Source organism: Biomphalaria glabrata, chromosome 6 (genome assembly GCF_947242115.1).
Source record: "Biomphalaria glabrata chromosome 6, xgBioGlab47.1, whole genome shotgun sequence".
NCBI classification, from domain to species: domain Eukaryota; kingdom Metazoa; phylum Mollusca; class Gastropoda; family Planorbidae; genus Biomphalaria; species Biomphalaria glabrata.
Window position 1 is genome coordinate 24,668,652 of NC_074716.1, and position 23,519 is coordinate 24,692,170.

A 23,519-nucleotide genomic window follows, 5' to 3' on the forward strand; every position below is an offset into this window, starting at 1 on the left:
CTTGTGTTTGTTACGGCGTTTGGGACGTAACTTTCAATTTTAATGTCCCTGGACTTTACGTCTGCTTGTGTTTGTTACGGCGTTTGGGGCGTAACTTTCAATTTTAATGTCCCTGGACTTTACGTCTGCTTGTGTTTGTTACGGCGTTTGGGGCGTAACTTTCAATTTTAATGTCCCTGGACTTTACGTCTGCTTGTGTTTGTTACGGCGTTTGGGGCGTAACTTTCAATTTTAATGTCCCTGGACTTTACGTCTGCTTGTGTTTGTTACGGCGTTTGGGGCGTAACTTTCAATTTTAATGTCCCTGGACTTTACGTCTGCTTGTGTTTGTTACGGCGTTTGGGGCGTAACTTGGGATGTGTGTTTATGGCCTATAATTTAGTGGTTGGATCTAACCTTGGTGTAATAGGATGTTTGTGTTCTACACCGGTCAGTTTAGTTTTGAGAGGAGGCTATACAATGCTAACTAGTGGTAAATAAAGGGGGGGGGAGGTAGTTCCGCACTGGTCAGTTCTGTATTGAGAGGACGTATTTCGTCACACCACGTGATGTGCTTTTTTGTCCTGCCAGTGCTGACACGATTCTTTTTCAGTGGTCGCATATTGAACTATTAGTAATAGTGATTAGTTAAGGACTTGGTAACGTGGTCATCATGGAATCTTGCAACGAACTTGACTAACTGAACATGCTTTATAGATTACTGTATAGTGTATATGATTATACCTCCTATTGGAAAGTTCGTTACTCATTTATACGCTTAGGGTCTCTTTATCAATTTCCCCGAGTAGGTAAGAACCGCAACTTCTATAACGCTGGATAAAGAGGCCTTATGTTATTTGTTAATCGACTAGTGTGCATTGAGACTCACCAAAAGGACAGTATAGGGCTAGAGAAGAATCAAGTATTACGTCAAATGTGGCTAGTGCTACACAGTCACATCTGTAATAAACATTTCTAAAAGGTAAGACGATGGCCAAGTACATTGACGATCATTCAAAATGGCCCGTTCGGCAATCACATATGCCCGACTTCCCATATAGCCAGTGGCACTTGATTATTTACTGAGTTATTGATCTCACTGAGATATGTTGCCTGAAATGCACAGAGTGTGTGCGTGCATGTGTGCTGCATGGACCACTATCTTTACGAAATAGTTGAGAAGTTTCTTGTTCTATACCTATATCTTCAAGCTCGCTATTTGACGGACAGGTTCAAGGTAACTTTTGTTCCTGGTTAGACAGAGTGACCCTTGTGACAATATATGTCAGGTTGACATAGCTCTGAGCGAGAAAGGGTGCCATGTGGCCAGGACAATGACACCGACGGTTGGCTTTGTGAATGTAAATTACATTTTACAAATAGGGGAAGAAAGTCACACTTAGTCGAGTAAATATTAGTAATCAATGGTTTTGTTTAATATCGAATAAGGGAAATAACTTTTACGTTAATGTGTCTTTATATCTGTAAGTGCGAAGCTTTTTTTCATAAGATTGGCTTTGTCTTGCTCTCCCACCCGTATGGCCCTGTTGTTTTGTTTCTTCGTTATCCTAAAATAAATGTATTTTGTATATTTTTCTGGTTAGATCAATTATAATAATTGTTATTATCCTTGAGGAAAAATGGTGCAGTACGCATAACAATACATCATTATGGTTAGCTCATTTTTACTTAAAATAGCACGAAGTCTACATACATCAAGTTGAATCTTTGTTTCATTGATGTCATTGCTACTGTGTCTAATTTATTTGTGATCGGTGTCTTGAATGCTCTCTTGGCTAATAAAATGTTAATTTCGTGACCCTAATGATGCATTTTTTTTAACGAAAATCTTTATACCCTTTTTGAGAATGTTTTTCTCAAATAGGTGTCCAAGAGGAGTTTGTTGCCAATGAAGCTATCACGAGAATTTAGTATTTGTTTTTAAAGTTTATTTCAGTTTTGAATACCCAGATTGCCATATCAGTTTGAGGTGTTGAAAGTTCAAATACTTCAGATCTGATAGTGATTAAACATTCTAAATGTTGACAGTGTTGTATTTCTTAAATTAAGGATTATCAAATTAAGGATGTAAAGATATTTATGGTTTTAATACCTGTTTTTGTTTTTTGTTTGTTTGTTTGTTTGTTTTTTGTGTTTTTTTTAATTTTTAGATCAGGTAAACTCGAAATGATTAAGTATTGTCTAATTTTGTATAGGTCAATTGCATAGTCGAAGACTGGAAGTAACCCGGAGCGTGTTTCTGGCCTGTAGAGAGGCGTAACGCTTCACTTTCGGTAGTGCCACCTGATGGAAACGTGCCTGGAGCTAAATATAGCCCAAAGAATAGCAGATGCAAATCGCATAACGTCGTGTAGATAAACGACGATGTCTCCCTAATGGTTGCGTTACCACCAGCCTCTGTCACGTGGTGTTTAAATGTCACTTAAAACTGTGGTTGTGTTTGGCCTAGATGTTGGCTTTCGTGGCCTAGATCTAGATGTTCCCTTTTTTTTTTTTTTTTACCACTGCGATGGGCTGTACTTCTGCTGTGTACTAATCACCACACGATGGATAACTGAATGTTAGACAGTACTATTAAAAAAATGAAGTTTGATGACGTCATCTCAGCCGTTGGCGACTTCGGAGCCTACCAAAGGCGCATCTATTTTCTTATATGTCTGGTGTCAGTGCCTGTTGCCTTTCAGACGCTGGTGAGTGTCTTCACCCTGTCCATACCTGAACACAGGTAAGCATGTAATAATTGATAAGTTATTTTCTCTTTCCTACTTTGAGTAGCTGGCAAGGTCATCACAGCTCACTTTTTTAGCTCAGGGAGGGGCGTGGTGGCAAAGTGGTAAAGCGGTCTTGGGTTCAAACTCTGGCGAAGACAGGGATTTTTAGGGCGCCCCTGAGTCCACCAAACTCTAATGTGTACCTGACATTTGTTGAGGGAACGTTACGGTGGTTGCTCGTTGTGCCGTGGGCCATATAGAAACGTCTGACCGTTATGTCACCTGCCCCAAAGATCGCATGGTATGAAAAGGAAGGGGGGGGGGGGTACTTCACTTTTTATTTTAACGCTCAGGAAGACAAGTTTGATTATTTAAAGCTGCATGTTGGTCAGGATTACCAGACCACATCAAACAAAGATTACAAAGTAAATCATTGGCTGTAAAAACACTTTATTATTAAAGTTTATCAACTCTATAAAGTACATTTATATCATTTCATACTTTTTCACTTGGCCTAAGTTCATCATTCGCGAAATTGTGTTCAGATTGTTATTGGTAAGAACAAAAAATGCCTCCGACTGGAAACTTTTCATTTATTTTGTTCCCACATTGATCAACGAACATGTTGTCAACTTTAGCGTTCTACCCTGGCTTAGTAAATACTTGCTCAAATATCTTAAAGAGAAGTTTCAGTCTTTGGTTTCTTTTTGAATAGACAAACATCTGTTCATGACGGAGGCTGTCATTGAAAAAAAAGAAAAACCTTATCGATCCATTTTTTTTCTATGAATGAGCTTAAACCAGGAGGATAATAGGCCGAAGCGTTCATCTTATCTTATCTTATATAATACAGACTTAGGTCCTCCCGCGCCGTTCGGCGCATTGGGCGGCAAGCTGTCTCCATAAATATCTGTCACTGGCAATGTCTGAAGTATCCTCCCACCTGGTGTCCACTGTTCTGAGGTTCTCCATGAAGGTGTGGCGCCAAGTTACACGAGGACGTCCCTGTTTGCGCTTTCCTCGTATTGGCCTCCATGTCATCGCAACTCTTGGTGTGCGTAATTCATTTTGTCGGAGAACATGTCCCCATGCGATGCTCTGTCACAACCTCACTAAGTGTTCGACTCTTCCAGTTCGGCATAGGATTTCCTTGTTTGAGACCCGATCTGTGTAACTGACTCCCAAAATCCGTCTCAGCCATTTTTGTTGAGGCACATTTGGTCTTTTCTCAATTTTGACAGACGACTTTTATGTCTCACTTGCATATGTTGCCGTTGTGATGACGATTGTGTTGAGAAGGTGTATTTTTGTCTCGAGTCAAATGGCTTGGCTTGTCCTAATAGGCTGCAGCCTTTGGAAAATGCTCCCTGCCTTTCCTAAATCAGGCACGCTACATCATTTGTTTTAATGCTTTCAAGGTATGTGAACTTGTCCAACTCTTCAAAAAAGAAGATGATTACGTCCTACGCGTCATGCAACCAGTCATGCAAATTAACCAATGACCTAAATTCTACCAAGTCACTGGTTTTCCTAGCCAGCTCATGCAACCCATTCCATGCTCTAATAGCGCTAGGGAAGAAGGAGCATTTGTACAAATTTGTCCTAGAATATTGAATGTGAAATGTGCCTTTATCTTAGTGTCTTTCTGAGTATTGTATTAGATTTTGTTTTTATATTTGAAGATTATGGTTCAGTGTTTGTGTATAATTGCTACTTTACTTTTGAGTCTTTTATCCTGAAGGCTTTCTAAATTTAGTGTTACTCTAGTCATATGTGAATAGCCGTTTGTTATGAATCTCACAACGTCACATTTTTTACCTAAATCTGCCGGACAGAGGACACGATCCCAAAATATGAGGATATGTCATCCTTTTGCGGACGTCTGATAACCTTAATTTCGGTTGACAACTCTGATGAATCATTTAGAGATGTAATTCGGTTGACTACTTTGATCTTATAGAGTAATTACACACATTGGACGGTAAATAATTTTTCAACACTTATTGTGGGTGTAAACTCTTCTGGCGTGCTTATTTCCATAACCACTTCCGGCAATGAAAACATTACGGTTGCTTCCAGTGGCTTGCGTCTCAACTAGCCTCTAAAGAGCCTTCAGGTATAGATTAGATATTTGTACGGCGGAACTGATCTGACTAACAGGAGAAGAAGCAAAGGCGAATTGTGAATTACTACAAAGGAGGCTCCTCCTCGATGCTCGAAGGTCTTTATATACTGTATAAATGTATCTACTAACGACAATCGCTACACAATGTGCTGTGGATTGGCGGAAGGAGCACATGAGAAACTTAACGACTTTTAGAAACTAGAATGAATAAAATGCAAAGACGAATTTATTTTCTAAATCAAACTCTTAATTTTCACTTAATATCTGTATCCCTATACAAACTTGGCCCCCATGAAACCCTTTTCGCATATGGCCCACCTGTCCACAATGGTTAAGTCCGGCCCTGCTATTTAGTGACGGGTGAATATTTTTTGTTCTCCCCCCACCCCTCTTTTTTTTCGCCGCTAAAGTTACTTGGGGTAACACTAGTCCGACTTGCAGAAATAAAAGAGTGATCTTTCCATGACTTCTTGGTGGTGTCCAGACTGTTGAGCCATGAAGAGAATAATATATATATAGAGATATATATACATATATATATATAGAGAGAGAGATTATAAACTTCATCGTTTATTTAGGGCGGGGGTGGATTAGATACTTATAGCTCATCTCGGGAATTCCTCCCTTTTGATGTTGTTTAAATTAACCCCTTATCCAACCTTTAAACAGAACAGCACAAATAAATCATAACAAGATTTGGGTTGATTTTGATGATTTGTTCAAACCATGATTTTATCAATATTTGAAATCAATCCAAAGGTGCGCCATTCCAGAACTGGACAATGACACGTACGCGAGCCAAGGTCCCTGGCATGCTGACCTCATCAATCAATCTATCCCATGGCTGAGTCAGAAGAACATGTACTCCCAATGTGAAGTGTTTGTCAAAGATGTCACACAGAGAGACTGGAGCAACATGACCACAAAGTGTGACAAATGGGTTTACAGCAAGGAAATATTTACATCCACATTTGTCACAGAGGTTTGTGGGATATATTTACATTCAAATTTTTTACACCGAAATTCACACCCATCCACTCAACCAATGCTTCAAGTTGATGGAGGGGGAGAGAAGCAAATGCATATTACACCCCCTATGTACAATAATTATTAAATTTCAATAATAAATGTGAGAGACCATATAGGTTAGCATCATTTGTTCAGAGAAATGATGTGAGTAAGAGAAGAAATAAGGTCCAAAACTCGTTCGACCATGAAAAACATCTCCTTAATAAGCAGAAAAACTAATCCACTCTAACATGATCGACTGAGACATGGAAATGCGTGTGAAATAATCAATTCTTTGAAATTGGCAATTAGTCTGTTGCTTACATCTTTTAAGAATCACACTTTATTAGCTTCTTTTTCCTATTGTAACCTTGCTATTGACAAGAATATTTATTTATGATATATTCCACATAACAAATATGGTAGTCTCTATGGTACAGAAGGTAAAACATATTAACGACTTTCTGAGACTGTGTCTGTGTGTTTGAGAGCTGACTAACATTCAAGTAAACAAAATATTAAACTTTTTGTTTCGGTGTTAAATCAGTCTCAGAAACTTTTTAAGAAGACTAAAATAGGTGCCGGTACTCAGTGATGAATTGTCTAACTTTTAACTACTAATATATTAATAGTAAACGTTAAAATGCAAGAAAAGTAATACTTTTTTCCTCACATTGAAAATGTGCCGGTACGCCGTACCGGTGCGTACCGTCACAAAAAAAGCACTGCCTCTATTCAAGTCAGACCTTCATGGAGGGTGGGTGGTTCTAACAAATTTTCTAGAAATTTAACAGTTAATGTATATTGCTGAGAAAAGAATTACTAGCTCTTTGACCACATGGGGAAAACTCTAGTTTGACCGTTATCATTTTTCAAGTAAAAAATAAAATGAATATAAATTTGGCGATAGAAATAGGTCTAGATCTAGATCCAACATCGGTTTTGAAAGGACCATCGCGTTCGGGAATTTCCTAATATGAGAAGTTATTGATTCAAGAGATTATTAAATTAATGTTCAGGAAAGTTTTACGCATTGTCTTCTAAGTCTAGATCTAAAGGCATGCCATTGGTATATTATAAAGCGTAGTAGATCTATACATTCGCTTAACCAGGATTTTTTTTTCGTGGGGAGGAAGGGGTTAACCGTGTAAATATGTTTCATTGTTTATTAAGAGAAAAACAGTCGCTGTAATTTTTTTAGGAGTTATTGTCTTTAATAAAGAGAAAACAAAAAGAAAAGAAAATGAATGAAAAATGATCTGTTTCTCTTGTTTCTCTGTTCCTAGTTGAATCTGGTTTGTGATGATCTCATTTACAAAACGTATGCAAACATGGCCCTGATGGCTGGATTGCTTGGTGGTTCTTTGACCTGGGGATCTTTATCCGATAGGTAGGTAGGTAGGTAGGTAGGTAAATAGATAGGTAGGTACACTTAAGATTCTGAACTATATTAGATGTGCATTGATTTGTTCGCTCTTCGTGCTCACATTATGATGTAGCTTTTACTGCACAGACTTCCATTTCGCAGCATAAACCAACCAATTGACACTGGTAATTTCATTAATAAAATCATTTAGAAAATTGTATTTTTTGGGACTTCAAATATCTCATTTAAATATATTTTTATCTTAACAGTGTTTCTCAAACTGTAGAGCGCAACCCTAGAATGTTGAGGCGAAGATGGATGAAAGTTTGAGAAACACTGGCTTCAATGTTCTGCAATTTTCTTAACAGCCGCCTTTCTTTTTTTTTTTCAGGTTTGGCCGTAAGAAAGTGTTTATGTTGAGTGTTGTTGGTCAGTTCAGCTGTTCATTGTCCACTGGTTTTGTCCACTGGTACCTACCATTCATCATTCTACGTTTCTTTACAACATTCTGTGACGTAGGCATGGTCATGACCTCTTTCATTATAGGTACTATCTATCGGCATAATTTTGTTCATCCAGTTCAATAGACTAGGCTTTATAGCTAGGGTACGTTAATTTGAACAGAAAAATGTCTGACACCCTCGCGTAATAGCTGACCTCAACTGTGGCGTTAGTGTGTCTACTGGCGTTTACGTGTCCCATTTGACCTTGGTGAACGAGGGCATGGCATTTTTCAATGAGCTCTCCACATGAGCTGTGAAGTCTTAAACTTGCATAGCACTGTTATCAATGACTTATCTAGACCTGGACTAATCGTTCATTCACCAGTCAGCTGATTAGATCTCGGTGATTGGAAAGACTGAAACAAATTTTAAGGAAGGTGAAGGTTGTTTTAAAAATATGTCTGGATATTTCCGATCTAATTTATCTTGACCTGTATGCCGAGACCTAATTAGTGACCATAGGTATTCGTGACAGGCAACATACATCTCTATGGCATTACTATTTAGCAAACATTCCTATAGTAAATCTCTATGGCATTACTATTTAGCAAACATTCCTATAGTAAATCTCTATGGCATTACTATTTAGCAAACATTTGTGAGCTGGCGCTGTTTGAGCTATTTTTATCTATTTTGTATATTTTATTTTAATTACTTTTATAGGCTAGTGCTGAGTGCATGCCTGCCTCCCGCCAGCTCTTTTACTTTAGAAGTTAGTTTGTATGAGTCATGACCTGGCTCTATAAATAGAATGGATGATGTAGTGTCTTGTCCCTTTTTCCGGTGTTGACCGCTGGTCAGTGCTTGATTAGCTGGTCTGTGTGACCAAGCAGTGATTTAGAAAGTTTTTATTTAGTGTTGTTCTGTGTGGACTGCCTGTAAGTTGAGGAATTGTTTGTTTTACTTTAGTTATTTCTAATTAAGATTTATTGTTTTCAGATGTGTTTTATTAAGTTAAGATGTAAACGGATTAGTGCCGTGCATCACAGGCTAATTAGTTAGCCATTGTCTATGAGATGGAACCGGAGGGTCCATTAATCTGGATAGCGTCACAACCCCCCCCCCCGAGCCATCTCTAATGATCTCCTTGTTGCTGTTCTATACAATGTTTTATTATCTTATGTTTCTAAAAGTATTTCCATTAATATTATAATGATTATTTTATATATTTTTTATGTTTGTTTAATTTTTGTAATTGCAGGCTATAATTCCTGTTCTGCCTGTCTGCTTTTCTGCCGCTAGTAGTTTAGTGTTGGGGTAATTTAGAATTTAGGTTATTTGAGTGGTTTATAGTTATTGTTTTGTAGTGGGTATATTTGTTTTATTACTGTTTTTTTGTGTCAATGTAAATAAAGTGTATATAGTTTATTTTATAAATTTTAGTTGGCTGTTTTACTTTTAGTTAGTTAGTTTAGTTTAATTGTGCGGTCTGATCGCCCAGGCGAAGGCCGCCCTTTGGTCGCAGACTGGAGTGCACAGATCGGACCCACACGGTAGAGTTACCATCAACCTACCGGTTAAAAAAATAAAATCTGTTTAGCAGAAAAAGGTCTAGTGCCTCCTGACCTGCTAACAGAAAACTGGTGTCAGAAGTGGGATCTGTGCTTGAGTGATCAGACGCACATTGTTTTTTTGAGATTAGGTTGTTGTTAGGTTTCTTTTAGGTTTTTGTTAGGCTTCTTTAGGGCTTGTGTTAGGATTGAATAGGGTAGCATTAGTTTTAGGTTGGCATCGGTAGGAAGTAGTGTTAGAGAGTTCATTTTGTTGTAGGTTGATAGGAAGTTGTTGGTAGATGGATAGTTTAATTTGCTGTAGGAGTTTTGTTTAATTTTTCTTGCTGTGGTCAGTAATGAGTTGTTGTTCTTTTGGTAATTAAGATGTAAGGCTTAGAAGTGAGTTTTTATAGGGTGTGTTTAGGAGCTTGTTGGTTTGGGCATTTAGAGTTGTATAGTATTTTTAGATATGGGTATTAGGTTGGTCTTTTAGGTCAGTAGAGGCTACTAGTGTTAGGGGACTAGGTCAGCATTGTTAGGGAGCAGTAGCAGCAGGAAGCATGCAGCAGTCTACGACAGTAGTCATGGTGCCTCGTGCTGATGCAACACTCCGGAAGTTCAATGGAGACGGCCCAGTTGGAGAATTGGAGGATTTCCTCCAAAGCATTGAGAGGTGTTGGCGACTTCAACATCTCCAACGACCAGAGGACAAGTGTGACCTCCTATATGCACACTTGGGAGAGTCTGTGAAAGACGAACTGAGGTGTCATCCTCAGGTTTCCTGGGACAGTCCAGAAGAGATTGTCGATATTCTTAGGTCTGAGTATGGAGACAGAAGAAACATCTCCATAGTAATGGAGGAATTCATAGGAGTGCGGCAGCAACCCGGAGAAACGGTGCACTCCTATTCCATTCGTCTGCAAGCTGCATATGTTGCACTAGCAGGCAAGCTGCAATCCAAGCAAGTGTTGGTGCAGGAGGATGTAATTCTCAGAGAACACTTTGTGAACCACCTAAGTGATGATTTGCTAAGGCGCCTTCTGCGGGAAAAGCTCTGGGAGCACCCTAAAACGTCTTTTGTTTCCCTGAGAGAGACAGCCATGAGGTGGACTGAAGAAGGGGTCCACATCAGCAACAGTTTTTGTCAACAGTTGGCCAATTTATCCCACCGAGTGGATCAGTTGACAGCCAAATTGTCATCACGTTTCAAGTCTGGTGGTATTCGCACCCTGAGACCACTGAGAAAATCCAGGAGGTGCTACTCCTGTGGTATGCCAGGCCATCTAGCCAGAGACTGCAAGTCCCAGAAGACACGTAGGCAAATTAAGGGTCAGTCTCACTCTGCTCAGCGACCTTTAGGTTGTCAAAATTGTGGAAGCTGGAGACATCTGACCAGTAGTTGTCCCAAAGATAACATTGACATAATCCAGGTTGCCCCTAAACAACCAGAAGAGAGTCCATCACAACCATCTACGGTTTTCATTGTCAAGACAGTGACGTTACCAACAGTGGAACCCAAGGTCATACCGATGGTGAATGCAGTCGATTCCACTGGAGGTGAAGATATGTTAAATACCGTAACCTCAGAAAATCAAGTTACCGACTCTGACCAAGAAGGCAGTCTTGCACCTGCCTCTGTGGACGTAGAATGCCCAATTTTAATACAGCCGTGCAAAAATTTATCTGTAATCCCAGAAGTATGTTCAGATTCATTTGGCACATGGGCGTCTCTAAAGGCCTTAACCACTACATGTACCGGTACGAAAGACAAACTGGAAAATATTGAGAACCTAGCTCAAACATTTATTCGAAACTGTGTGGAGTCGAAAATTCTTAAATTTCTATCATTTTCTTAGTTATTGTTATTACTTAGACTTTTTTTTGTGTGTATATTGCTATGTCTTTGATGTATTTTTTTCATTTGAGTTTTTATTTCTAAATTTGCTACTGATAATATTTATGCATTATGTTCGCCGAGAATGTATTTGAGCCTGTGGCTGTAGCTCTGTGTTGGTCTGTGTGACCTTGTAGAAATCTGAGTAGTTTTGATAAGTCTGTGTGACTAGGTCTGCCAAACCTTTGTGGTTTCAATTCCCTTTAAGCCTGTGTGGTTTCATTTCCCCTTCAAACCTGTGTGGTTTTGTTTCCCCTTAGCCTAGGTGGCATACTTGTACTGAGATTTGCTGACTAGACATGTTTTGCATTGTCTATGTCTGATGTCAATTGAAGATTCTTTGAATATATGTATGTAAAATATAATGTATATAATATTTTTTTTATTTCTATATCTGTATTTTGATGCACTGTATTTCTTTTTTTCTTGCTATGTCTTTGATTTATGCATTTATGTGACGATTCTCACTTTAGTATTTTATTGGCAGAATGATTGTGTCCTGTTGCATGTGTGGCAACATGGCATTTTTCAGAGTGTGCATGAGTAGGTAGTCCAGAGAGTTAGGTTGTCTGATATGGATAGTGGTATTGTTTTATGGGTTTTATAACTTGATGTAGATGTTGAAGTTGTGTATTGTGATAGCACTGTAATTTTGTAGTATTATTGTTTTGCGGGGACGCAAAAGTTTTGAGCGGGGGTGAATGTGAGCTGGCGCTGTTTGAGCTATTTTTATCTATTTTGTATATTTTATTTTAATTACTTTTATAGGCTAGTGCTGAGTGCATGCCTGCCTCCCGCCAGCTCTTTTACTTTAGAAGTTAGTTTGTATGAGTCATGACCTGGCTCTATAAATAGAATGGATGATGTAGTGTCTTGTCCCTTTTTCCGGTGTTGACCGCTGGTCAGTGCTTGATTAGCTGGTCTGTGTGACCAAGCAGTGATTTAGAAAGTTTTTATTTAGTGTTGTTCTGTGTGGACTGCCTGTAAGTTGAGGAATTGTTTGTTTTACTTTAGTTATTTCTAATTAAGATTTATTGTTTTCAGATGTGTTTTATTAAGTTAAGATGTAAACGGATTAGTGCCGTGCATCACAGGCTAATTAGTTAGCCATTGTCTATGAGATGGAACCGGAGGGTCCATTAATCTGGATAGCGTCACAACCCCCCCCCCCGAGCCATCTCTAATGATCTCCTTGTTGCTGTTCTATACAATGTTTTATTATCTTATGTTTCTAAAAGTATTTCCATTAATATTATAATGATTATTTTATATATTTTTTATGTTTGTTTAATTTTTGTAATTGCAGGCTATAATTCCTGTTCTGCCTGTCTGCTTTTCTGCCGCTAGTAGTTTAGTGTTGGGGTAATTTAGAATTTAGGTTATTTGAGTGGTTTATAGTTATTGTTTTGTAGTGGGTATATTTGTTTTATTACTGTTTTTTGTGTCAATGTAAATAAAGTGTATATAGTTTATTTTATAAATTTTAGTTGGCTGTTTTACTTTTAGTTAGTTAGTTTAGTTTAATTGTGCGGTCTGATCGCCCAGGCGAAGGCCGCCCTTTGGTCGCAGACTGGAGTGCACAGATCGGACCCACACGGTAGAGTTACCATCAACCTACCGGTTAAAAAAATAAAATCTGTTTAGCAGAAAAAGGTCTAGTGCCTCCTGACCTGCTAACACATTCCTATAGTAAATCTCTATGGCATTACTATTTAGCAAACATTCCTATAGTAAATCTCTATGGCATTACTATTTAGCAAACATTAATATAGTAAATCTCTATGGCATTACTATTTAGCAAACATTCCTATAGTAAATCTCTATGGCATTACTATTTAGCAAACATTCCTATAGTAAATCTCTATGGCATTACTATTTAGCAAACATTCCTATAGTAAATCTCTATGGCATTACTATTTAGCAAACATTCCTATAGTAAATCTCTATAGCATTACTATTTAGCAAACATTCCTATAGTAAATCTCTATGGCATTACTATTTAGCAAACATTAATATAGTAAATCTCTATGGCATTACTATTTAGCAAACATTCCTATAGTAAATCTCTATGGCATTACTATTTAGCAAACATTCCTATAGTAAATCTCTATGGCATTACTATTTAGCAAACATTCCTATAGTAAATCTCTATGGCATTACTATTTAGCAAACATTCCTATAGTAAATCTCTATGGCATTACTATTTAGCAAACATTCCTATAGTAAATCTCTATGGCATTACTATTTAGCAAACATTCCTATAGTAAATCTCTATGGCATTACTATTTAGCAAACATTCCTATAGTAAATCTCTATGGCATTACTATTTAACAAACATTCCTATAGTAAATCTCTATGGCATTACTATTTAACAAACATTCCTATAGTAAATCTCTATGGCATTACTATTTAACAAACATTCCTATAGTAAATCTCTATGGCATTACTATTTAGCAAACATTCCTTTAGTAGCCTAAATCTTAAGTTTGCCCTTTCAGACCTTGCGGTCTACATGCCAGATGATGTAAAGGTCATCTATTTCTATGGCCGACAATAACAAAAAAACATACCCATCAGAGTTGAAGTTTCAGAAAACTTTGCAACCAATAGTCGTGCTGTTGTAATCTAGCCGAGCTATGACAGTCTCATACGTTTTCACTGAACTCTCACTAAAACTGTTTTCACTTTTTTCTTTCTAGGAGTGGAACTTGTCGGACCTACCAAACGTAAATTTGCTGGAATTGTTGTCAACTTTTTCTGGTGTTTAGGATTAATCCTCATGACTGGTGTCAGCTATGGTATACGTACGTGGAACCATCTACAGATAGCACTGTCATGTCCTACCATTTTACTTCTTTCATATAGTGTGTAGGTTCAAATCTTTATCACTCATTTAACGTGGCCAGTTATTATGAGACTGAATTTTTTTGTTTTCTCATTTGAGCATTAAAAAATCTTATTAAACTTATAAAAGATGTAAGCAATGTAAGTAATCTTATAAACAATGTAAGTAATCTTATAAACAATGTAAGTAATCTTATAAACGATGTAAGTAATATTATAAACGATGTAAGCAATGTAATTAAATTTACAAGATGAGAAAAGATAGTAAATATCGAGAGCAATAAATAAGTAGACAATGTTAAACCGAAAGTGGCGATATTACAACTAACGCGTTTTTCTTGTCGCTTGGTGCAGATATTTGTCCATACAAATGTTCACATCTATGTAGACAAATTAAGTCGCTGATAGACTTCTTCATTTAGTTGTACATATACCCATTATGCTACATCTAATTGTATCTTTTTTTATGTAACATTTTCAAGGTTTCTGCCCGAATCTCCTCGATGGCTCATCAATGCTGGAAGAGTGAAGGAAGCTGCTGCTATTGTTAGGCGCCTTGCTAAAGAGAACGGCGTCACTGTTTCGGAAAAGATTCTGAGCCTACAAGAAGTGAAACTAGAAAGTAATGGAGAAAAAATCTGGCATATATTTATTGATAGAACATTACTCTTTCGCTGTTTGGCCATTTTTATAAACTGGTAATTTAAATGCTTTTATTTCGCATAGAAAGGAAAAAGCTGACAATAAAGCGTTCATTTGAAATGAAGAATAGAACTTTAAAAAAAAAAACACGAGACAAAGAAGTATAGGGGACACTGTTGATAGATTTAACCAAGGTCCCTATTCAAAGAGCTAAATAGGACGGACAAGGCTTATTTGTAAATCGCACGCTTTCGCCACTTCCAAACAAAAGCTGAAAAATATGTTTTTACAGATATAGTCTAGATTTAGATGTAGACAAGCAAAATATAAAATTCTTAGGGGAAGAACTCCAAATTTAAAGATATATATACCTTGGTAAATCGCACGCTTTCGCCACTTCCAAACAAAAGCTGAAAAATATGTTTTTACAGATATAGTCTAGATTTAGATGTAGACAAGCAAAATATAAAATTCTTAGGGGAAGAACTCCAAATTTAAAGATATATATATATATATATATATATATATATATATATATATATATATATATATATGCTGTAAGATTTGTTTCCCTTTTTGTTATAACGTGTACAAAGAACAAACTTTTACCAAACGGACAGAGTGAGTTAATATAAGCTGAGTAAAAAAATGGTATTCATAACAAAATCTAACCCACTATAAAAACACTTCTTTTCACTCTGGCAATCATGAGTCGTCTGACCTACCTAAGAACGGTGACGACAGTGCCATTTATCTTGCATCTTTCACACTGCGTAGACATCAACCAATCGCTAACTTCTTCTCACTGTCACCATAGAAACACACACACACACACACACACCATAATAAACTTCTCTATAGATCACAATGTCTGAAAGGGGAATTTACTTTATTATGGAAAATAAAGCGACTGGAGCGCTTTGTTTCTTTTTTGTATATATAGCGTGAATACAAATGCATCAAAGTATCTTTTACTTATCCATTGTGTACATGTCTTTGTACAGCACACAAATACAAATTAACATCCATTGTGTACATCTCTTTGTACAGCACACAAATACAAATTAACATCTATAACTGTTCTTTGTCCCCAGGTGTGTAGCCAGCGTTGTGTTTTACGGGTTAAGTTTAAATATTGGCAACCTGACTGGAAATCTTTACTTAAATTTTTTTCTCTTTGCCTTGGTCGAGGTGGCTGCCTACTTTGTCTGTTTAGTGTTCCTAGACAGCTTTGGCAGGAGGCGTCTCCAATGTTGCTCCATGTTACTAGGCGGAGTGGCTTGCTTACTATCTCTGTTTCCTGTTATGTATGGCGGTGAAGGTAAGCCTTCTTTATTTGAACATAATGATGAGTTGCACAAAATGTTAGTGGAAAAAACAATCTCGAAATTAAGCTTCGTTTATCAGACACATTTGTATTTAGAAAAAAATACATCTGCGAAGGGTTTGTGGCCAAAGAGCATTGGATCACGGCTTGATAGATATATCCCAGCTTGTCAGGGTTGGATCTTAGTCAAGCATAAGCTTGTTAGGGTTAGATCTTAGATTTTCAAGGAAAAAAATATCAGAAATAGATCCCAGCTTGACATGGTAAATCAGAGATTAACAAAGATAGCAGCTTTTCAGGATAGATCACATATTTTTAGGGTCGGATCATATATTATCAAGGATAGATCCTAGTTTGTCAGGGTTGGATCATAGATTGTCTAGCAATATACAATAGTATGTCAGGGATATATGACAGTGTATCAGAAATAAGTCACAGCTTACTAAGAATAGATCACAGCATGTAATAGCCGGCTTGAAGCTCGTCTACTATGACACAATGTCTTGAAAGATTAGTTTCAGTGTTGATGGCATGATGTTAAGGCTCTTCCATAGAAAACTTGTAAAACAAAATAATTTTAAACATGAACTAAACATTTCGTGTTAAGGTCAGTCATTTGGTGAAGTAGGGCATAGAAGAAACTAAAGCAATTAAAACTTTAAAAAATGACAAATCTGGACAAAACATTATAGATTACAGCATAGAAATATTTCATTTTTAGCGGCCCCCAAAAAGGGAAAAGACGCTATTAGTTTTGTGCGAAATGTCTGTCCGTCTGTCCCGTTTAGATCTCGTAAACTAGAAAAGATATTGAAAATCCGACATCACAATATTTTAGACCATTCAAAGTTCTGATGCAACGGCTACTTTTTTTTTCTGAAAGCGAAAAATCTAATTTTTAAAATCAGTTATGCAAGCAGTTTTTTAAAGAGAAAAAGCTAATTAATATGCATTATAAGTTAAACCTAATTTAAAACGAATAGTAATCTTGTAAACTTCATTTGCCTCAACATTATTAGCAAACCAATAGCAAAGCACACAGTGGGCATTTTGAAAACAATTAGATGAATTATAAGACATCAGTTAGGCCAGGTGAGGCGCGGTGGCTGAGCGGTAAAGCGGGTTCGAATCCTGGTGAAGACAGGGATTTTCAACTTTGGAATCTTTGGGCGCCTCTGAGTCCACTCAGCTCTAATGGGTACCTGAAATTAGTTGGGGAAAAGTAAAGGCGGTTGGTCGTTGTGCTGGCCACATGACACCCTCGTTAATCGCAGGCCACAAAAACAAATGAACTTTACATCATCTGCCCTATAGACCACAAGGTCTGAAAGGGGAACTAGTTAGGCCAGGTTCACATCTAACTTTTTCATTCACTTTCACCTTCGTTTGATCTGCGGGACCGTTGGGGCACTACACAAGATCTGTTAACCTTCTTTCTCAATTTTTATCTCTAATTTGTCTTTGATATAATTTCATTCGGATGTTCTTTCTGAAAATATTGAAGCCTGCCTGGGTGGACCACTTCGGGGGCCGATTTTGAGTTTGTGTTTCCACACAAACTGTCTTTTGTAACCTTGTTTGTTTTATGAAAAACAAAATAATGCCAACTAAATATGCTCTTATAAAATATTAACATGAGGTGCCAGATGGTCAAGAAGACAAACAAGATTGTCCAGACAATGTCATTTTTTAAAGAGTTCTGAAAAGTATATTTTTTATTAATAAACTTAGTAAACATAATTACTTAATTCGTTTCTTAATCTGTTAGGGTTAGGGTAGGGTTAGGGTTAGCATAACAAGTATTCTGTTACTAGTTCTACGGGAGACTTGTATTCTTGTATTCGGCTTAAATCTGTTGTAATCACCGTTATAGAGGTAATGCATTGTGCTAAAACAATGTGTTTATGTGCATCTGGTTTTGTGAGGACAAGTTTATCTAAGTACAAATACAATATTGATTATTGTGTGATGATTGTTTACAGGTGAAACTTGGCTAACCGTGGCTTTGTCTATGATTGGTAAATTTGGAGCATCGGCGGCTTTTGCGGTGATTTATTTTTACACTGTCGAGTTATTTCCTACTGTGATAAGGAACTCTGGGCTTGGACTCAGTTCTGTCATGGCAAGAATAGGAGGAATACTTGCCCCTTATATTGCAGATCTGGTAAATGCAATGTATCCAATAGTTTAAATACATTAATATACACTAAGGTTTTTCTTTAATTAAATTAGTATCCAGGTATAATTATTATGATTTAAAATTTGACCGTTGAAAAAAATTAAGATACACTACTAAGAGAGTTAATATTTAGCATATGAACGGAAATACTCATTCAAAGATGTACATCTTTATATTCCTAATACATCTTGATTTCTCGAACTTTGTACATTTATAATATGATTATGCTGAGGTAGACAGATGCAATCAAACTTAATTTTATTTTTAATTGTTTGGAGCAAGATATATTTGATATTTGCTTTCACGACCACGTGATATCTGTAGTGCTACTTATATTTGATTTCAGGGTCACGTGATCTCTTCTGACATGGCTGTAGTGTTAATGATATTTGATTTCAGGGCCACGTGACCTCTGGAGACATGGCTGTAGTGTTACTTATATTTGATTTCAGGGCCACGTAATCTCTGGAGACATGGCTGTAGTGCTACTTATATTTGATTTCAGGGCCACGTGATCTCTGGAGACATGGCTGTAGTGTTACTTATATTTGATTTCATGGTCACGTGATCTCTTCTGACATGGCTGTAGTGTTACTTATATTTGATTTCAGGGCCACGTGATCTCTGGAGACATGGCTGTAGTGCTACCTCTACTTATATTTGATTTCAGGGCCACTTGATCTCTGGAGACATGGCTGTAGTGTTACTTATATTTGATTTCAGGGCCACGTGATCTCTGGAGACATGGCTGTAGTGCTACCTCTACTTATATTTGATTTCATGGTCACGTAATCTCTTCTGACATGGCTGTAGTGTTACTTATATTTGATTTCAAGGCCACGTGATCTCTGGAGACATGGCTGTAGTGCTACCTCTACTTATATTTGATTTCAGGGCCACGTAATCTCTTCTGACATGGCTGTAGTGCTACTTATATTTGATTTCAAGGCCACGTGATCTCTGGAGACATGGCTGTAGTGCTACCTCTACTTATATTTGATTTCAGGGCCACGTGATCTCTGGAGACATGGCTGTAGTGTTACCTCTACTTATATTTGATTTCAGGGCCACGTGATCTCTGGAGACATGGCTGTAGTGCTACCTCTATTTTTATTTGATTTCAGGGCCACGTGATCTCTGGAGACATGGCAGTAGTGCTACTTATATTTGATTTCAAGGCCACGTGATCTCTTCTGACATGGCTGTAGTGTTACTTATATTTGATTTCAGGGCCACGTGATCTCTGGAGACATGGCTGTAGTGCTACCTCTACTAATATTTGATTTCAGGGTCACATGATCTCTGGAGACACGCCTGTAGTGCTACTTATATTTGAATTCAGGGTCACGTGATCTCTGGAGACACATCTGTAGTGCTTCTTATAATTGATTTCAGGGCCACGTGATCTCTGGAGACACGCCTGTAGTGTTACTTATATTTGATTTCAGGGCCACGTGATTTCTGGAGACACTTCTGTAGTGCTACTTATATTTGATTTCAGGGTCACGTGATCTCTGGAGACACTTCTGTAGTGCTACTTATATTTGAATTCAGGGTCACGTGATCTCTGGAGACACATCTGTAGTGCTTCTTATAATTGATTTCAGGGCCACGTGATCTCTGGAGACACGCCTGTAGTGTTACTTATATTTGATTTCAGGGCCACGTGATTTCTGGAGACACTTCTGTAGTGCTACTTATATTTGATTTCAGGGTCACGTTATCTCTGGAGACATGGCTGTAGTGTTACTTATATTTGATTTCAGGGCCATGTGATCTCTGGAGACATGGCTGTAGTGCTACTTATATTTGATTTCAGGGTCAAATGATCTCTGGAGACATGGCTGTAGTGTTACTTATATTTGATTTCAGGGCCATGTGATCTCTGGAGACACGTCTGTAGTGCTACTTATATTTGATTTCAGGGTAACGTGATCTCTGGAGACATGGCTGTAGTGCTACTTATATTTGATTTCAGGGTCACGTGATCTCTGGAGACATGGCTGTAGTGCTACCTCTACTTATATTTGGTGGAGCCAGTATAATTGCTGGACTACTTGCTCTGTTACTTCCTGAGACGGCCAACCAAACATTACCAGACACACTCAAGGATGCCAAGAACCTTGGAAAGTGAGACTTGCTAATTGTACAATTATTACCTCCTGTCAGGGCCGGTCTTAGGCCACTGCAACCTATGCGGTCGCAGTGGGCCCCGCGCTTTCTAAGGCCCCGCACTATTTCTATGTAATTATTAAATTGCAAAATATATACGAAAAATTCCTGGAAATGTCCTGCATTTATTAAAATCTCCTGAAAACTCAAAAATCTCCAGAAAAATTGACAAAATTGTCATTTGTGGGTGTCATTTATTTCGGAAAACAACTATAGCATGTGTGATAAAAAAGGCATTGTCAGCTTTCATGTAATAAAATGTAATAATAGGACGAGTTTTCACCTAAACCGAAAGTTCCAAAACTTTATTTACTTTTATAGTCAATGGCATATAAATATGCCATAGGTTGCAAAGTTCGTAAAGTAAAGTTAATTTGATCGCAATTTTGTATTTAGTAAAGAATGAATAAAATGTAAAGTCGAATTTTTTTTTTCCAATACAGGATCTTAATTCTCACTTATTCCCCTTATTCCCACCCAGACTAGGCCCCGCGCAATCAGTTTAGCATAGGGCCCCTCAATTGCTAGGACCGGCCCTGCCTCCGGTTATCTTAGCGGTGATTCGACTCTTTTTAGTTTTTAATTTTAGTCTAATTCTAAATGAATGCTCGCAATCATTATTGTTTTCCCTCTTTCTCCCAGACAATCCCAACCAAAGAACAAGTCTGAAGAGATGAACATGATGGAAGATACTGACGATCAGAGGGACGTTCACATTTTAATGGCAGCTGTAAATGAAAACAAGAAATTTACCGAGTAAAAAAAAGAAAGTCTAGATCTAATTTATTTTTTAAGGTTAATTAATTGAAAATAAAATTAATTAATGTCCTCTCATATCATCTCTGCCTGTGGTCCCTTCTGGGTAATAGGTCACCAACCAGCTTCCTCCAGGCATCTCGGTTCTGGGCGAATCTCTCCAACTGTCCCCAAGTCTTGCCCATCTGCTTCCGAAACGCGGCGCCATGTATTCCTGGGCCGTCCCCTCTTCTTCTTTTCTTGGGGGCTCCAGGTTTGGGCTTGTCTTGTTATGTTGGATGCAGGTTTGCGTAGGGGTGTGACCTATCCATCTCTAGCATCACTGACAGATATCTACTTCAATGGGCTGCCACAGTTCCTCATTCGAGATTTTGTCTGGCCTTAACAAAACTGTGTGCGTTAAACAGTAGATCTATAGTTGAGATATTTAATACTCTTGTAGACCAATGTTAAAATTTTTTATTCTTTAAAAAAATGACGACACTTCATCTTCTACTAGTTTAGTTGTGATAGTGTATGTGTGTCAAGGACTGGTCTCTCTAGTCACAACAAATGTTGCAAGTGGAATACATAATCTCATGAGACGCTAATTGCCAAAGAAACAGAAATACCAAAAGAGCCCAGAGACTCGGCTTCTAATGACCCGGCAGTTTGTATACTTTGTCCTACCTACACTAACAAAACGAGAATTAGTATTACAGGGTCCTACGTGGACTTCTGTCAGTGGACTTCTTTCATATATTGTGCAGGTTCAAATCTCTCTTACACATTTAACATGCTATTGTAGACAAAAATGTATAAAAAGCGGGGCTGTGCGAACCGCTGTTTGTATGTCTTATTGTTATTTGTTGTTTACAAACCTTATAGCAACTCACTGGTCACATTTTTGAGCACGTTATTTCTGCCAAGTTTGTATCAAGTTGAAATTTTCCACAATTGGTGTAGACCAGTGTAGACCACTGAAGACAAGCGTAGACCAGTGTAGACTGTAGGCCAGTGTAGACCAGTGTAAAAAAGCAACTCTGTACAGTCTACATTTCTTTTTGTTAAACATTAGCTACATGTAGAATAGACCAAATTAAGCTATTTAAATAAGCATTGAAATTTAATACAACAATTTTTGTTTGAATAACAGGATAAATGTAGAAGGGATTAACTGAGGTACAAAGAATAGATCTGGTGTAGGAAATAATCACATCAATTGGATGGGAACATAAGAGTTACGACCTGCTGAAATGAAATCCATTATCGTAGACCCCCCTTGTCATCTCATAGACCCCCAATTTATTTTTTCACTTTTGTAGACCCCTTGGAAGTCCCATTTTGTGAATCACTGCCTTAGATAATTGTACACGTTAGTTCTCCCACAGTCATTCTCGGGGGCTCACGTTGAAACATGTATACAATCATTCATTGTACCAAAGAAAACATGATTCAATTAGAAAACTAACCGTATAGACAATTAATTATTGGTATTTAATATTTTGTTTGATATCGAATAAAGGAAATAACTTCTATTATTGAGACATATCTTTGTAAGTTCGCATTTGTTCCCCTCAGATTAGCTTTGTTTTTAAAAAAGGATTTGAAATTGAAACCAAGTAATTTATTTTCTGAACTGTTTCTCATTAGATAAATTAGTGTATTTATTAATAATTCTTCTCATGTGGTCAATATTCTAAGCCTTCCTACAGTACGTTCTCAGTCCTCAGTCACGATACTTCGACATTTCACTCAATTCTGTACGTCTTCCTCTACTATTTGTTATGGTGGAGAGACGAACTGTGATGAAAGTGTTGACTGGTCATGTGTTGTTGTTGTTTTAGTTCCTTATGTCAACATTGAAACAAAGAAACTGTCGAGTAATACTTGCAGAAATTGACTTTACAAATGTTTGTTTTTAAACTTTTTTTTTATTGATATTTCTGTTTCGCCCTCACGGACACCTATCCCACATAGGAGACGACCGCGTTCCAAAGAGGATCTTTAGCGAGCTTTCCATGTGGAGTGTCACCAGAGAATGCTGACCATGTCCTCCAAAACTGATCTTTTTACAACACACTGGCTCCAAAACACCTCAATAGAAAGAAAACTATATGGAGAGCTCCCTGATTTGGAAACCACTGCGCAGTTCATCTCATATATTGGTCTAGTCATCTGAACACTCAAACATAAAAATAAGAACGAAGGAGAAGCAGAGGCCCAAAGAAAACTTAAATAGACCCCCCCCCCCCAACGAACAACGGCTTTGTCTGAATCAGATGTGGCACACTATACAGGTCGAAACTGTGTTGGCGCTGTCGAATGAAACATTGAATTTATCCTTAACTTTAAGAATCAAAGACATTGCCAGTATTAATACATAAATAAATATTACACAAGTCAGCTGTCCTTTTTGATATTTCAGTAAGCTTAATACAGACATATAAATCATTTGCTCGTGTATAACAAATTAATAACACCGTCTAGGTGTCCAATCCAGAGCCTGTTCTAATAGTG

General features: G+C 37.6%; 2 protein-coding genes across 4 annotated transcripts; both read left to right on the forward strand.

Annotated features, from left to right (window-relative positions):
* The first annotated feature begins 2,377 nt into the window (after positions 1-2,377).
* Positions 2,378-23,081, forward strand: LOC106050922 (organic cation transporter protein-like). Of its 3 annotated transcripts, XM_056034003.1 has the most exons (10): positions 2,382-2,725; positions 5,596-5,818; positions 7,131-7,234; positions 7,602-7,756; positions 13,800-13,968; positions 14,427-14,642; positions 15,681-15,907; positions 17,896-18,077; positions 20,071-20,222; positions 20,907-23,081. In XM_056034003.1, exons 1-10 carry the CDS (start codon positions 2,559-2,561, stop codon positions 21,022-21,024), a joined length of 1,713 nt encoding a protein of 570 aa, XP_055889978.1. In that variant the 5' UTR covers positions 2,382-2,558; the 3' UTR covers positions 21,025-23,081. The 3 variants fall into 3 exon arrangements, with proteins under 3 accessions (XP_055889979.1, XP_055889980.1, XP_055889978.1); XM_056034004.1 differs by lacking the exons at positions 20,071-20,222; positions 20,907-23,081 and adding an exon at positions 18,704-18,779 and having other exon boundaries at positions 2,378-2,725; XM_056034005.1 differs by lacking the exon at positions 14,427-14,642 and having other exon boundaries at positions 2,381-2,725.
* LOC129926991 (uncharacterized) lies at positions 8,954-12,680 on the forward strand. The gene is made up of 2 exons (XM_056034006.1): positions 8,954-12,083; positions 12,407-12,680. Exon 1 carries the CDS (start codon positions 9,767-9,769, stop codon positions 11,060-11,062), a length of 1,296 nt encoding a protein of 431 aa, XP_055889981.1. The 5' UTR covers positions 8,954-9,766; the 3' UTR covers positions 11,063-12,083; positions 12,407-12,680.
* Positions 23,082-23,519: the final 438 nt, after the last annotated feature.